Source organism: Ammodytes marinus (assembly GCF_949987685.1).
Source record: "Ammodytes marinus genome assembly, chromosome: 9".
In the NCBI taxonomy this organism is placed as follows: Eukaryota; Metazoa; Chordata; class Actinopteri; order Uranoscopiformes; family Ammodytidae; genus Ammodytes; species Ammodytes marinus.
Window position 1 is genome coordinate 1,473,747 of NC_137213.1, and position 16,505 is coordinate 1,490,251.

Consider the following 16,505-nt stretch of genomic DNA (forward strand, 5'->3'; position numbering starts at 1 on the left):
GCAAAAATATATGAATTGGCCTCACCGTTCCAATACTTTTGTAGGGGACTGTATATTAGTGGTCCATGTGCAAAATTGCTCAAGAAAATGTATTTGCTCTAATCAGGGACTGTCTGTATTATGCATAAACAAACATTATCCCCTTCATTAATGCAAGGCAAACTTATCTGCTCATATACATTCATGGTAGGTGCATTAGTCAGGTTTGATTGTTATAATTAGAACAATAGCCTACTTTTCTTGTAGCCTATAACCTTATATGCTATGCACATAAATGAGTTCAATTCTATTTGCTTAGGGATGCTTTCTTTATAACAGTATTGGAGCTGTAATGCTTGATTAAAATTCATATTGCACATGTTTTATGAAGAAAAAATAATTGTAATAAACATAATCTGATAACAAATGTATAGCCTTAGCACTGATTTCCTCTTAAACCTATGACTGACTATTCTTCAGTGTGCATCATAGAGAAGGGGTACATGTTTAGTCTATTTTGCTTAGTGTGTGCTTAGGGCAATGAAAGGCAGAGTTTGCAACTGAAACGTGGATTAGCATACAGAAATAAAATACGATCAGCTGGTTTTCAGTAGACAGCTGTCAGTTCGGCCGCTGCGCATTGAATGTATAAAGATCGTCAACACGTAGGAAGAATAAAATAATTTAGATGTTGACAGATGTGCCCGAAGTGACTGCTTTACAACCTTGTTGATTACCAACATTTAGGAACCATGTACTTTTAGTTTGAATACAGCCTTGGGTCCATGGGTGAAATCAGAGCGGAGCATGTAGTTCCGCCTGCAATGAATGCATGCGCGCTCCCGCGGACAGGGGATACAATTTTTATCGGGGATAACTACATTGGCGCGACACCGGTATGAAGTCAATATGACTCGCAGCAGAGTATTTCTCTATCAGTTAAAGCAGAGAGACCCGAGAGAGACGCGCGGCTCTCAGAAAAAAATAGGCTCCTCCTCCTGAGGTAAAGGGGAGCGTCGCTGCAGACGTGCCTCCGACGGGCATCGGCAGTGCGTCTGAGGTTGGATGTGTGCCCGCTCTAGGTTGATTACACGATCAGTGAAAAAAAGTCAGACGCAGTAGAGGTAGGATGTGTGTGGAGGCCGTTAAGGTCATGTTAAAGGCATGGGTCATACTGGTGATTGTTTTGTTGACAAATGACCTTTAACTTGGTCATATAAAACACCAGCACACATCTCAAGTGACACATTCCGAAATATTCCGAGTCTATTATTAACATTCATTTTGACATAAGCCAACATACTGCACACTCCGGGGTTTACATATATTCAGTAGAATAACACTTTCAAGAAACAAGGCAGTTTTTAAAGCATTATCTTTTACATCATCAGCGACTTGCACACCCGTTAAATTGACATCTGTCAGGTTTGGCACTACACTGTATTATTATCACACATTCACAGCACCAAATCAAATGTGTTTATTTGAGCATCTCTGCATTTAAAGGCGGACCGGGGACCAATAGTAAACTCCACTGACAACAATGAATGACAAGACAAAATCATCTGTAAATACTCTTTATATCTGTAGACTGATCCTGATGTAATACTCACATGTCAGGCTTAAACATGCACACTTATAATTTTTGATTTTACAGGCAATATATAAAAAGTAAAATGACCAATGTGCAATAATCACAGGATGTCAAGCTATAAAACAACATAATTTATTTAATTATGTCAACCTTATCTCAGAGTGGGAGTAGAGGGCTAGATCCGATCAAACCCCGACCAAGTCTACAAACTACACAGTAGGGGTGTACGGAGACGTCATTATCTGTATCTGTTCAACCAACAAAATGATCTGTATATGTAACTGTATTCGGAAATGAAAAGTCGGCGGGGCTTACGTCTGAATTTTTTTCCCCCATCAATTAATGTCCTTTCAGAACATCAAATTGATTTCATCCGTTTCTCTCCCACAAACGTTTTATAAACTGTCTGAGCCCCACCACCCATTGACATTGAACATTCAGACACAGAACAGTATTACATCACAGTCATTCATTAACTTTGTCAGTTCTATTTACTTTTTTAATTTCTTTCTCCTTTTTTATTTTGAACTAAACTAAGAATGGGCTCATAGCTGGAGGTGGATCTAGAGTGTACTGGGCCAATGGATAACCAGCTCCATGAAAGCAGTTGTAAGGATCACTGATGTAACTCAGTGAACACAGGTTCACTGAGTTACATCAGGTAAAGAGAGCCAGCATATGTTGATAGGGGCCCCAGATTAAGAAGAACACTGTTCCTGTCACATTTATAACAATGAATGTAAACCTCTCAGCTTACAGTACTTAACTTTAAGATCATATCAAACAAAATCACTGTCCAGAGGAAAAGGCTGTGGTTACTGTAGATTAGCAACTTGTGTACTTCAATTCAATACAACTTTATTTATCCACATAAGGGCAAATGCATACTGTATGAGCAGGTTTTTAATTGAAACAGAAGTCTAGTAACTTAAATCAGCTTCAAATAAAGCAGGCTAATTTGATAGGAAACCTCATATTCTAAAGTAGCATTATAAATAATTAGCTGTAGCAGCAAAGCCTGATTTACCTAATATATGACTATTCTTTTTTTTTAGTTTAACTGTAGTGCCATTAAACATTTTGTCAGAGCTGCGGACATATGTTCCAGTCAGCAGAAATCTACTTCAGAACAGTGACTCTGTGAAATATATCAGTGATAATATAAAAACTAATGAACAGCCCTAGACAGAGCTTGACAGATGATTCATACAATCACAGGATAAGAAGTGAACATTTACAGAGCTTAAAATGAAAGCGTTTCCATTTACTCTCCCAACAATGGAAAGTTTCCAACAGATCACCACTGCAGGAAATGGGCCGTGCGTTTCAAAAGGCTTATTTCTTGCGTGGAACCTTGTCGCCAAGTGGTGCTTCATCCATCAGCTTCTGCAGAGAGCACAGAGGGATGTAAGTGTCAAAATGAATTCAATGATAGACTGAGTGTCCTGGCAGATAGCAGTACAGGTACAAGTCCATTAAAACACATAGAGCTTTCCAAGGGGGGCTCAGGACAGTGATTTACCAACATATTTTTTCAATATGTATTTTGCTGCCATATTATTCTGATTAAAAGAATAATACCAATATCGAACTGACAGTCCCAAATAGAAATAAGCTAGCCCCTGATAGGCTACTTTTATTCATGTTGTGAGGGAATTAAATACATATTTCCTCCCAGGGACTACAGATGTGAATTAGCTATAAGCTGACTCTTGTGCAATTGTTTTAAATTGTGCGCTGTCCCTGTACAAAAAAAAAAAAAAAAACATTTAAAAAAAAATATATATAGGCCTACTGTATAGGGGAGAACGGAGGAATCTGAGGCATCGGGTAATTTGAGCCACCCCCTGTATCTAGGCAACGGAAAACATTTGTGGCCATGTGAGATATATGTTTTCAAGCCCCTCTCATTTCCCCATGGCCCTGAAAGAGAGGACCTCATGGTGCTGTGGTAAGCATGTTTTTTTCACCAAAATAGGTATTTTGCATGTAAAAGCAAATGTATTCACGTAGAAAAACTTCTATCCTACGTGTTGATGAACTACCAACATATAAAAACCATGTGATGATATTAGCTACAGATTAGCCTGAAATGCTAAGAGAGGTAGTTTTTTCTCAAATTGTGGTGGTGGGGGAAAGTGAGCCAAATGCTGTGGGGGAAAGTGAGCCACTGTCTCACTTTAACCCTAAAACAGGCAACGTGCACTGGGAGATACATACTCTTTAACATCCTGTAGGGGGCTTGCTGGAAGGTTTTCACTAATCTAGTTAGCATTTATCAAAAGACTTGTCTGTTATTAGCATCTAGGTGACATGATTTGGTTCAAGTTATCTTTCATTGTTTAGTCAGCCTGATCAGAAATCAACATGGACGCCAGTGGTGAAGCGCCAGCTTCCCAGGGTGTAAGTAATCATATATTAGACATACTTATTTTTGTTAAAATAACAATCTAAATTCATATATTGAATTAGGACATTTGTCTTAACATGCTGATGAAGAAAAAAAAATCCATCTGTGTTTGTGGGTTTTTTAGCAGAATTTGAAATGTATGTATCCCCAGAGATACGTTGCCTGCTTAGGGGGTAGAAATTTGGTCAATGTTCATTATTCTGAATTTTATTTAAAACTTGAAAGCATGTTGATAATGACTGCAGAACCATATATTATCATGAACAGTTGTGCCCATTACAACATTATTACTGTATTTCACTTTTAAAATGATCTTTCTATATTTATGTATACTTAGGGCAGTGCTGCCTGGAAGGCCCTATCCCTAACCGTTGGGGGCGGGGAGTGCCTTCCAGGCACAAAACACAAACTTAACTGCCCAGGGATGGCCAAAGCCACTGGCAGGGAAAGTAAGCTGCTGTTAATTAAATATATAATTTCCAGCTGGTGGCTGCTGGTCGTTGTAGGCGCACAGTGTAGCATCATGCCTGCATCGGCTTCAGAGGAGCCTCTGACGCACCTGTGGCAGCTGTTTGAAAGGATCAGGGTGCAGTGACTAATAGTCAATCCTGCTACAGTTTGGCCTGTCATCCATTGCTTTCCTTGGGCACTGCTTTCCACAAAGGGAGCCATTAAACTGGTACACAAGTAGGACACCGTGCCAGGTTCATGCACACGGCACCATAAAGTCCCTACATTCCTGTTGGACGGCCTCCATTTCACTGCCTTCGTGGACCACAAGCCGTATACTAAGCTGGTGGGTGTTACATTTGTCTGGCCCCGCCTCAGGAGTGATGTAAAGACCTGGGCTAGCTTCAGTTTGGCCTGTCAGCGTGTTCAAGGTACACATGATACCAAAGCCCCCTTGGCGCCGATTCTGGTCCCCGAGAGGCATTTCGACCAGGTCAAAAAGGACCTGGTGGGCCCCCTGCCTTCCTCCCGTAGGTTCACTGACCTCCTCACCTTGGTGGACAGCACCACCAGGTAGCCGGAAGCCATTCCTCTGCATTCACTGAGGTGGACTGGGCGTTCCTCAGGTCATAGGTAGCCCGTTTTGGTATGCCGGCTGACCTCACCTTGTACAGAGGCCCACATCCGAGCTGCATGGCTAAAGGGTCGCAACTGGGTTGACTGCCTCCTGTGGTTGTTGGCTTGTTTGGCTCTCTGCCCCTAAGGAGGACCTGCAGTTTTCATCTGCTGAATTGGATTACGGACAGCCACTGGTGGTCCCAGGAAAGTTCCTTCAGGACGCTGCGGTTCTGTGGATGGGCGCGTCACATTGGACTTTTGCCCTGGGCAACTCCAGCCCCTTCACTCAGGTCCCCCTGAAGACTCCCCTATGATGGGCCCTTCTGTGTCCTGGAGGCGGGGACCAAGAACTTTGTGGTGGACATGGGGGATAAGCTACAGCGGGTCACTATGGACCGTCTCAAGCCTGCCCATCTGGATGTGGCTGATCCAATTTGATGAAACTAGATTGGTAAAACTGAATAAAATGTACTTAAAAAGTAGTATTTGTAATTTAAATGGACAAGATAAACAACAATTTATAATTTCTGTTCATCAAATTAAAAATTTATATTTTTACCATTTCGGCTTTTTTTATACCTTAATAGGGCAACGTATCCTGGGAGATACAACTCGTAAAACCCAAAATATACAAAGTATAAAAAAATTTGATGTGGAAATATTTTTCTTTGGTCTTGAAGAGATGAGTGATAACATGAAAATATTTTTAGAAACTCATTTTCCACTGTTGCCTGTTTAAGGACATATTTTAATGTAATATTACATAACATATGTTTTATTCTAATGTCATACACATTGTAGAAAAGCCATCATGCCAAGGAAATACACCAGGAAGACGACCTGGGGCTAATACACAGAAAGAGCACTTTCTCATCCTTCCCTGTAACCTTCAGGGCTGGAATGTAGAGTAGGCCTAGTTGTAGAGTATGACAGGCTGATGTTTTCCCCACAGCTGGGGTAAAGTGAGCCACATGACAACTTTTTTTTAAACAATCATATTTTCACTGCCCTTTGTCTTGAAAGAACTCTGCTAATGCCCATTTCTAGGAAACATCCTGAATTAATGGGAAATGTGTGAATTTGAGTGATAAATCATTTTAGCTCGCTTATAGGGGAGCAAATGTAAAAAGTGGCTCAGATTACCCCGTTCTCCCTTATATTTAGGCTACTTTATAACATTTATTTTATGAATCAGTCTGCAGGCAGCAGATATGCCAGTAGCCAGCAGCAGCTCCTCCAAAGCTGTCACCATGACTTCTTGAATATGGTATTCTAAGAGGTCATGGTGAGAGCTTTGGAGGAGCCCAACTCTGAATAGTATGGTATATACCATTCAGAGTTCGGCGCGCGCCACACAAGCATTTAATGGTCCTATTCTACCATACCTTTACTTGCATTAATTAGTAAATGATGCATTACATGGCCTAATTAGGTGTAGTGTGTTTTGAATAACAAACCAGCCTGTCTTTTTCAAAATAAAAAGTATACACATTTATTATTGAGTTATTTCAAGTTCATTAATTTATCACTTATGTGTGTGAGAAGTGGTCTGTCCCAAATATCAGATGTATTTTTTATGAATTCCTTGAATCCTTTGTTTATGTCACGGCCTTCCACACACTAGCTGAAAAAAAAATTGGCCCGAGGCCAAACTTAGTGGCAGACCCATGATGTAGTGGTTAGAGCACCCCCCCCCCCCCACCACCAATAGAGGTCTAGTCCTCTTCACAGTAGACCCGGGCTAGAATTTGCATCCAGAGCCCCTAGCCCCTATCTACCCCATTTCATCTATGTCTCTCCAAAACTGTCTAATAAAGCATAAAATTGCCTGAATGAATCTTTTAAATCTTTTAATCTTTTTTGAACTGAATGAGGTTTGGGTTTGAAATGAGGAATGGTAATGAATGGAGAATGGATCTTGAATGGTGAAGACTGACCTGGAGCAGTCGGCTGTAGAAGGTGAATGTGTCCTCCTTGTCTCTACGGCTCTCATCCACCTTGTACCTCCTGGCTGCCAGCAGCAGCTCATTGGAGCCGAACAGAGGGGCAGGGTCTATGGAGTGGCTGTTGATCAGGCTCACCAGGTACTCCCGATAGTGCTTCCTGGATACACAGACACAAAGTCACCATGATGGCAGAGCAGTACTGATGGAATCATTACTGTGAGATCCTGCATCAAACTGAATCTGGTCAAATATGCCACCATATCAAGAAAAAAAACCCTGAACACTGCAAGTTTATAGAAAAGAAAAGAAAAAAACAACGAAGAGGCAGCAGGCCCCTCTGAGTGGTATAATGAAATGAGGGACCTGCTGACTCCAATTATGAAGGACACTTTCAATGGTGTTCTCCACAGGTGCGCCCCCCCCCCCCCCCGACCCTCCACACACACACACACACACACACACACACACACACATCATGGAGTGAAGCACTGATCTCCTTGATACCAAAGGAGGGGAAAGATAAAGTTGACTTTGGAAGCTATAGGCCAATAAGTTTAAGTTTACTTAACCAAGACTATAGTGTACTTAACCAAGACTATAGTGTACTTAACCAAGACTATAGTGTACTTAACCAAGACTATACGATGTTTACCCACATTTTGGCAAAAAGACTTGAAAACATTCTCCCCCAAATTATAAGTCAGATCAGACCGGTTTTATTCAACATCTACAGACACAAGATAATATACGCCAAACGAAACACGTGGTTGATTATATAAACAAACTCCCCGCAGTACTATTGAGCCTCGACAAGCGGAACAAGCTTCAGATAGTCAATTGGACATTTTAATATATAAAATACTAGAGACATTTTTTTACCAAGCAAATTGGATGCAAACTATAAGGGCTGGGCTAATCAGGGCCTCTCCTCATACTGCACCTTCTTTAATAAGGGAACACTGAGCGACTTTCAAACATTAAATGGACTTCACGGTTGAACTATTGTGATTTTCTTTTTATATCTACAGGTACGTCATCACATTAATAGTACCCTGTTAGTTCGTCAAAATGCCTTTATAAACTCTTAAATGAAACATAAACTCTTGAAGCCCAGAGTCTCAAGATTATATAAAGGCTATTAAACAGGCAAGTACCGCGTGGGAAAAGTAAAGAGATATATCTCCCAGAAAACGAGCTTCCTTTGTCTGATCCTGTTGTCTTTGTTAAGAGTTATCCCTGCTGTAATATTTATTTTGAAACAGAAAACACCCCTTGTTCTGTTCTTTTGATTGTTTCTATAAAAAAAATTAAAAAGGATGGAGCACCATATAGATTGCAACAATGATGCTTGTAAACTGCATATATAGATGTGACTCCAAATAAAGATTAGCGTGGAAATCCAGACCAGCAGCTGGCAAATTTAAATTTGTTGGTCTGGACACGAAACGATGGAGCTCATTAACTATGTTGGAAAATTCGAACCTACCGAATCAAATCTTACTATCTGATATGGGCAGGCCAGAGCCCTATGTGTGGTGCTCTGGGGCGGACGTAACCAGATGACGGTAGTGCTGTGCATGCGCCGTCGAAGCTGTGATAGTAAACAATTTAGATGGTGGTGGATATGTTGTGTGAGTTTCAAACAGCTTTCGCCTCGACACTCAACGATTTGGAAGACGGCACTCAAATCTTTCATTAGCAAGAAAGATGAATTTTCAGTTTTGCCGACCGACCACGGCAAAAGTTTAATTTACCAGTTAACCCCGTTGTTCGCTAAACGAACAGGGCTTAATACATCATTCACCTTGTTCAGTGCTCTGATTGGTCTTAGTGCTATTCCAATCACGTGCAGTGGTTTTTGAAATGCGTGCGTTGGTGCCGCCCCTTGAGTTGGGAAGGTCTATTGATTGTGGCCACACCCTATATCGTTCTAGATATGGGTCTGGATTTCCAGGCTTAATAAAGATAATTTAAAAGAAAAAAAAGAAAGAAAAATACCTACAAAGCTGGTATTTTGAACAACGAGGTGGAAACAAAACAGTGGGCCTTAAAGAAGCATTACAGAGGGTTCCATTGATTTAACCTGGGGAGTCCTTGTGCCTCATACTGCAGCACATCTAACATGCTGTATTGGTGGAGTAAGTGCAAACAGAGGTAAATAAAGCCATCATACTCGCAGAGGCCAGCATGTCCAGGCTGGGTCTGAGTCCCACAGGCTGAGTCAGGCTGCTGGCCTCCCTCATCCTTCTGCTCTATCACTCCACACAGATCTGGGAAGAGAGAGAGAGAGACAAACACAGAGCAAGACTCAAGATCAAGATTAAAGATGCTTTATTTGTCATGTGCACAATACAGCAGGGGTCACAGCAATGAAATTCAAACAATCTAATATAACATAGAAATTAGGGCTGTCAAAATGAACGGGCTAACGCAGAGTGATTAATTAAGGATATAATAATGTAACACTTGTTTGTATTGATAGGATTTAAATCATTAAGCTATATGTGAGGTTATTTACACATTGTATCAACATGTTCACTTGCTCAACATGTCAATATTAGCATGCTAATGCTTAGCAAGTGTAATGTTCATCATGAGCATCATCTTAGTTCAGTGTTTTTGCTATTTGCTCATTTGCTGAGGTTGATGGGAATGTTATTAGCTTTAGATAGTAATAATAATAATAATAATAATAATAAATAAATACAATGTCAAACTCAAAGTGTTGACATGTTTAGAATCATACATGTATGCATGGATTCCTGGCTTACCTGTCTGTGTTCCAGGAGGGGGTTCAGTGTTAAAGGTCACTCCATTGTTCTGAGTAATAAAGAGAAGAAGACCACTCAGATGAAGTCCTTTCTGCATAGTTTGCTTTGGAGCAGAACAAATCATTGCTATCATCATAATGACACACCTATAGAAGTGAGACTGTGAGAGCCATGTTCTCTGACTGAGCCAGTGCTTTCAACACCCAGCAGCCAGGCCCTTTAGGGGAAAAGCTTCTGGAAACTGTGTCTCCACCTTAACACTGCATCTTGGATGACAGGCTAGCTCTCATTGGCTGCTCACAGTATGTCTCAGGTAATCTTTTTTTCTTTATCACTGGAAGCCATGCCACAGTTTTTTATAATGTTGAACACTGAAGTAGTGTACGTTGAAGTGCATGGGATTCGTTGTTCTGCTTTTCCTTTTTTATCGTGATATCGAATTGGGAACAGAGAATCGTTGAATTTGACTGGTATTGGTATTGACTATTCCATATCTGGTATGGTGACATCCCTATTTCAGAAGACTCTGTATGCAGATACAAAACAGAGCACTCAATAATTTATTTTCTTGAAGACAACCTATTTTGCTTATCCGTTCTTTCTGACCTATAAATGTGGGATAGCGTGTTAAACGATGCCAAAGCGTCAAACAATCAAGTACATAATATGTAACATAAGTTAAATAAAGTTCATGTTAAATTCCGTTAAATGAAGTTGAGCTGGTTTTGTTTAATATGTATTTATATGTTTACCATGTTTTTATTCATTTTCCAGTCGTCTTTTGTATGATTTATTGCCCAGAAAAATTCCTGTGTAAGGTAGCGCACGGTTGTGCCATCTTTACAGTGTACAACACGCTGTTGTTTTTCATTCTAAAAATGCAGGTATGTTAAAGCTGGGGTATGTGATTTCTGATTGGTCAAAGTTAACATGAGCTGTACACTTTGACCAATCAGAGCGAGGCTCCGACTCTCTGTTCTTATTGGCTGTTGGGACTGTCCATTCACTTTGGCACGACTTTGTTGGTGTGGAGCGTGTCAGGGAGGGACCATAGGAGAGGGACCAAAGAGAACAAGTGGAGCGGTTGAGGTATGTGGGTTCTAATCTCTATTCCAACTGCTATTTTCTCCCCAAATCCTCCACCCCAGCTTTAATAGGGGAGAACGAGGTAATGTGAGACACCCCCTGTATCTAGGCAATGTAACACATGTTTGGTCATGTGAGCATTATGTTTTCAAGACCCTCCCATTTCCCCTTGGCCATGAAGGAGAGGACCTCATGGTGCTGTTATAAGCATGTCATTTTCCCAAAAATATTAATAATTAAAAGTGTGTCCCATTTCTATGCCTACTGCATCATAACTAGATTATTTTCATGGTCAGATTTTGTATGTAGAATAGAAAAAAGAAATGGAATGCAGGGCATGTTTCCCCAAGCTCTATTTACTGTGTGGTCAATAATGTCTAGCTGCTCCATATGACTCCAACATCAAAAAAGAAAGTTTACTGTTCTCTTCCACTTTCTCTATTTATTTGAACAAATTCTGTCCTTGAGCTTTTGAAAACCTTACAAACAATTATCAGAATATAATTTTAGAAAAACACAGCAGTACTTGTTTGTGATTGGAAAGAGCAAAACAATTAAATTCAACTGTTTTTTTAAGTAGATAGTTTCTGGGAAGGTCAACAAGTCATCAAGATCATTTTCAAAGTCAGAAATCTTGATGCAATCTTCGCATGTCAGTTGGTGTGTGTGTGTGTGTGTGTGTGTGTGTACCTGCAGTAATGCCTGCAGTCTGGAAGGTTCCCAGTCCCTCAGATAGAAGAGGCAGTCCCTCGGATGATGGGCGTGTAACCCCGACACACTGCACTCGTCCACTGCACAGGTCTGATAGGAAGACATGGGGAGAGGAACTATGGTTGGGCAGTATGGGCAAAATCTAGCCTGGCATCGCCCGCCTACCTACAACCGCTCAATTTTCAGTTCCCTTCAGTAGTCAGTCTGGGGCTGCAGTATATTAGTGGGTTTTCTCCGCCAGATTTTTGGCGGTCCAATCAGCAAACAGAGGGAGTGGCTCAGAAATCGGCGCATGACATAGAGGTTGCGTTCCGAATCGCATACTCTTTCTTTTTTCTATTCTACATACTACATCCGACGATAAAAATAATCTAGTTAGGATGCAGTAGGCATACTATTGGGACATACTTTTCTCTCTTATTTCATCATAACATTGCGCCTTGATCTTGCCTCTTGCTTTTATATCCGTCGCATCCCCGTTTGTTTTCATATGGAGGCTTCGTCGATGTTACGTCACTTCACGTGCGCACTGGATTGTGGGTCAGAATCGCCTAAATAGGATGCACTTTTCAACACTAACAATCTTGGCCGCATGAAGTAGGACATCCGGGTACTTCTAACCATCCTATATCTGGCCAAAAGAATCGGGACATCCTAAATCTTTTTTCTACATACTATATAGTAGAAAGTATGCGATTCGGAACGCAACCATAACATTAACTCACTTGAAGGCGGGTGTCAAGTTTAAAACTATTGGATCTGCACAGTGCCACTCTGGATCTGCCAAACCAATCACATAATGTTTGGTCGTGACTGTATTATGTGATTGGTTTGGCAGATCCAGAGTGGCACTGTACAGATCCAATCAAGTGAGTTAACATTTGTCAATTGAGCGATTTCAGACCTTCTGTACAAATGAAATGAAGTGATGGTCTGTCAGGCAAGTCATTTTGTAGCACGTAACAGTAGAAATCACGATATAGTATTATTCCGTAAATTGTATGAATTAATGGCTAAAAGTAAGTGTACTTAGAGTACTTCAATCACATTTGATAATATAATCTTTTATTTTATTTGATCATGTTTCATTTTCAAAAAGCTGTTTAAGTAAACTAGTGCCCAAATGTTTGATAACCATAATGGAACTCTAGTTTTAATATGTTTTATAATTTATAGTTTGACATTAAAATATTCCGCTGTATAATTGCTATTACCAAATAGCTAGCGGTATATATGCTGTACATTTCTATTGTTGCACAGTATTTACCGTCATGTGGCCAAACCCTACCGGCAGTGGCGTGCACAGACATTTTGGGGGGCAGGTGCTCAGTGCAAAAAAAGGGCACAATATATTCTATCGATGAATGAGCAAAACATTTTCGACAACTCGACACCATTGAAAATGAGGGTCACCCCTCAATTGGTCTCTCGAGGATAAATAAAAGTTAAATGAATTTTAAGGTTACTTGTACAAACCCCCCCCTGGCCTAATGACTTTTAATACCCGGCCACACATACAGTGTTTCTCACAGGAATGAATTTGGGAGACTGTGTTTGGGACCGTGGACCTTCTAGGGGGGTCCGGTGGAATGCTCCCCCAGAAGAAAAATTTGAACCTTTTAAAGTAAAATTCATCAATCTGGTGCACTTTGAGAAGAAAGCTAAGGGTGTATTCACACATGCCGTGTTTAGTTCGGTTGAAACGAACTCAGGTGCACTTCCGCCTTCGGTGCGCATCTTTCAGGCAGGTGTGAATACAGCAATCGCACTCGGGGGCGGACCAAACAAACGCTCCAAGACCCAGCTGAAGAGGTAGTCTCGGTGCGTTTCCAAACGCACTCTGCTGCAGTTCGTTTGTGGTGTGAATTTGTCCGGACTCGATCCGACCCAAATGCAAGAGGCACTGTGCCTTTTCTTTCTTTTCTTTTTTAATACATAGCCGTCAGCTTCACATTATGGGAAAGTGTTGTTGTCGCCATTGTTAGGACGATAAGTTGTGGTTTGACCGGGAGCCCAGAACAATAGGCCTATAGGCTATTACATTTGATAGACAGGACGCATTAACATGCTGAATGTGTTCAGCGATCAGATGAAGGAGAGGGGAGCATCCTGCGCAGTGCCAACAGGTTCACGCTGCGCAAGAAATGTGTGTTTTTATTTTGCTTCCCATGTTACGGGACCGTCAATACTATCCCCGTGTCAGTTTGGAGCTGAGCTGCGCTGACCCAGCTGATACACAGCTTAATCAGCTGAGTGTCAGCTTGAGCCTATTCTTCTAGCGTGACGCGCGTCCAGCACCAAAAATACAGTAAAAATTATGTTTCACATTGTAGGCTACAAGCCACATAACGTGGCATTGACATAGGGCTACATATTATAACCATATGAAACAACAATAATTTGATGTTTTTCCTCTTTATTTATAGGTTAGATGTAGGCAATTTTTTATTTTTAACCCCATATTATATCAATGATATATATTTCGCAGTTTTAACTTCGTACTTCCTGTTTCTCTCCACCCCAGAATGTCTGTCCAATGAATGAATAACCTCAGATCACGTGTGGTTTTGCTTCGTAATGCTGGTTCACTTGCAAAAGGGGCGATTTAAAACATGTGTCATGCAAAGATGTGTCATGTAAAATCAAGAAAACATGAATACAGTGCAAGTCACATTGGAAACTGTAAAGCTGTCGATGTTGGACAAAGTTAGTATTGCTTGTCAGCTGGATGACGGCCACCGCATCATACAGAGACACAACGAGCAGGTAAAGAAAAACAGACATTGGCTGTCAAGGATTGTGGACTGTATTAAGTTATGTGGGGCATACGAGCTAGCTCTGAGGGGCTCTGATGAATCTGCAACTTCACTCCAGCGGGGTGGTGTTTCGTTGAGCAGTTCTCTTGTTAAGATAGCAATAGCCAGTTAGCCGATCACCTGTCAAACGCACAGGTTGCAAAGACTAGCCAAAACGAGGTGCTTGATTGTTAGCTGTGTATGAACAGAAACTGGCTAATGAAGTATCATAGGCACCATTTGTTGCTGTGCAAGCCAACTGTGTGTGTGTGTGTGTGTGTGTGTGTGTGTGAGCGAGCGTGCGTGCGTGTGTGAGAGAAAAACTTTTGGCATCAGAACATGTTTGTAGCCTACTTCTCTATTTTTTTGTGGAGCATTATTACAGCATTATTACTTGCTGTATCTTGGTGCTGTATTTCTGGACTGTACCTCGGATGTGATTTTGTTGTTGCTGCAGCGTGAACTATTGATGGGTATAGGCCCTAGGCCTAATGTATTTGTTAGCCCCCACCCAATATCACCACCAGCCGCTACTGGGTATGTGGTTTAGTTCTCCATTATACATTTTGATGAAACCAAAATAGAATGAAAAAGTGATTCTAGACTTACAGTGTGGAAAGGGTTGTTGCAACCGCTGCAAAACTGGTAGCGACACTGGGAGCAGCAGAAGTGCATGCAGCCTCCTTTAGACAGAGCGTACTGGAAGCGACAGTTAGGACAGGCTGAGGAGAGAGAGGAGAAAGAGACAGTACAAGTACATTATAAGCAATTAATCACACCTAGTGTGCATTGATTATTCACAGAGTGAATGTGTTGGCCTTCATCTGAAACAGCTTTTCTTATTTACCCTGTTTGATCCTGCTTTCAATGTCTTAACAGTTAACACACACTCAATACTCCCACCTTTACCTTCTGCATAATGGCAGTTTTTTCCTTCATTTAATTTGAAAAGTGACACTTTTATATATTCCAGATTCCGTACACACAAAGTGAAGCACAGCCCTGCCTTAGAGCAAAGCCTAGTAGAACAATTACAGCATGAGTACTATATCAATATGATAACCTCTGCTAGAAATTAATCCTATAGAATGGTGTGTGTGTTTATACTGTCTGTTATATTGTATGCAATGTGAATATGTGATATTGGGCTATACAAGTGATTTGATTTGATTTGTGTGTGTGTGTGTGTGTGTGTGTGTGTGTGTGTGTGTGTGTGTGTGTGTGTGTGTGTGTGTGTGTGTGTGTGTGTGTGTGTGTGTGTGTGTGTGTGTGTGTGTGTGTGTGTGTGTGTGTGTGTGTGTGTGTGTGTGTGTGTGTGTGTGTGTGTGTGTGTGTGTGTGTGTGTGTGTGTGTGTGTGTGTGTGTGTGTGTGTGTTTACTTATGCCGTTGTCTCTGAGGTAGCCAGCCAGGCCTTGCCTCTGATACTCTGGGTCATTCTCTCTCTTCCAGGACTGGTATTGTTCACAGGACAGCCCTGCATGCTGACACTCCCACTGCACACACAACACCCACACATGTAAGCCTCAATGGAATAGTTATATGTCCCATCCCTCATCAAACCAATGCTTAAAACAGGCCAAACAGGAATTAAAGGGAGCTAAATTTGAACTTTTCTTTTTCAGTTAAAGTTTTTCTCCGTAACAGTTACAGCTATTTTATTGTCTGTTAAGTTCTGAATCTATCAACTAGTGAGTTAAAACAATGGTGATTGAGCATATGACCCACTGATGAAAGACCTGTGTGCATTCTGTTACCCCTTGTTTTCTTTCCTCCTGTTCCCTCCTTCACTCTCCCTCTTCCAGGTGTCTTGTTTTCTTTCCTCCTGTTCCCTCCTTCACTCTCCCTCTCCCAGGTGTCCTGATTGGGGGCAGGTGCTCCTGCAGAGCCTAAAGGCGTGGCCTGTGCCGGTCTCTCGCTCTCACTCACGGCGGACTGCTCTCGGCTGCTGACCTGCGTTTCTCCTGCTGTTATTTTGTGCTCTATGATTTAGTAAATGGAGGGGCTGTAGTTTAGTGTTTTCTTTACTTTCGTTACAGTTAGAGGGGTCGGGCGTAGGTTGAGGGGGGGAGTCCTGGGCCCATGTGGTCCAACTGTGGCTGCTCCAGGCTTCCTCCACGTTTGCTTTAGCTTTCACAGCCCTCCAA

At 41.4% G+C, this 16,505-nt stretch overlaps 1 protein-coding gene across 1 annotated transcript in view; it reads right to left on the reverse strand.

Annotated features, from left to right (window-relative positions):
* Nucleotides 1–2,471: 2,471 nt before the first annotated feature.
* rnf31 (ring finger protein 31) overlaps nt 2,472–16,505 on the reverse strand; it is a gene marked incomplete at its 5' end in the record, with an annotated part of 43,202 nt that continues 29,168 nt past the window's right edge. Inside the window, 7 exons of the mRNA XM_080033464.1 lie at nt 2,472–2,959; nt 6,989–7,154; nt 9,171–9,267; nt 9,769–9,817; nt 11,545–11,655; nt 14,970–15,082; nt 15,740–15,854. Coding sequence (XP_079889590.1) covers nt 2,909–2,959; nt 6,989–7,154; nt 9,171–9,267; nt 9,769–9,817; nt 11,545–11,655; nt 14,970–15,082; nt 15,740–15,854 — 702 coding nt within the window. The 3' untranslated portion in view covers nt 2,472–2,908. The remainder of the gene's footprint in view (nt 2,960–6,988; nt 7,155–9,170; nt 9,268–9,768; nt 9,818–11,544; nt 11,656–14,969; nt 15,083–15,739; nt 15,855–16,505) is intronic.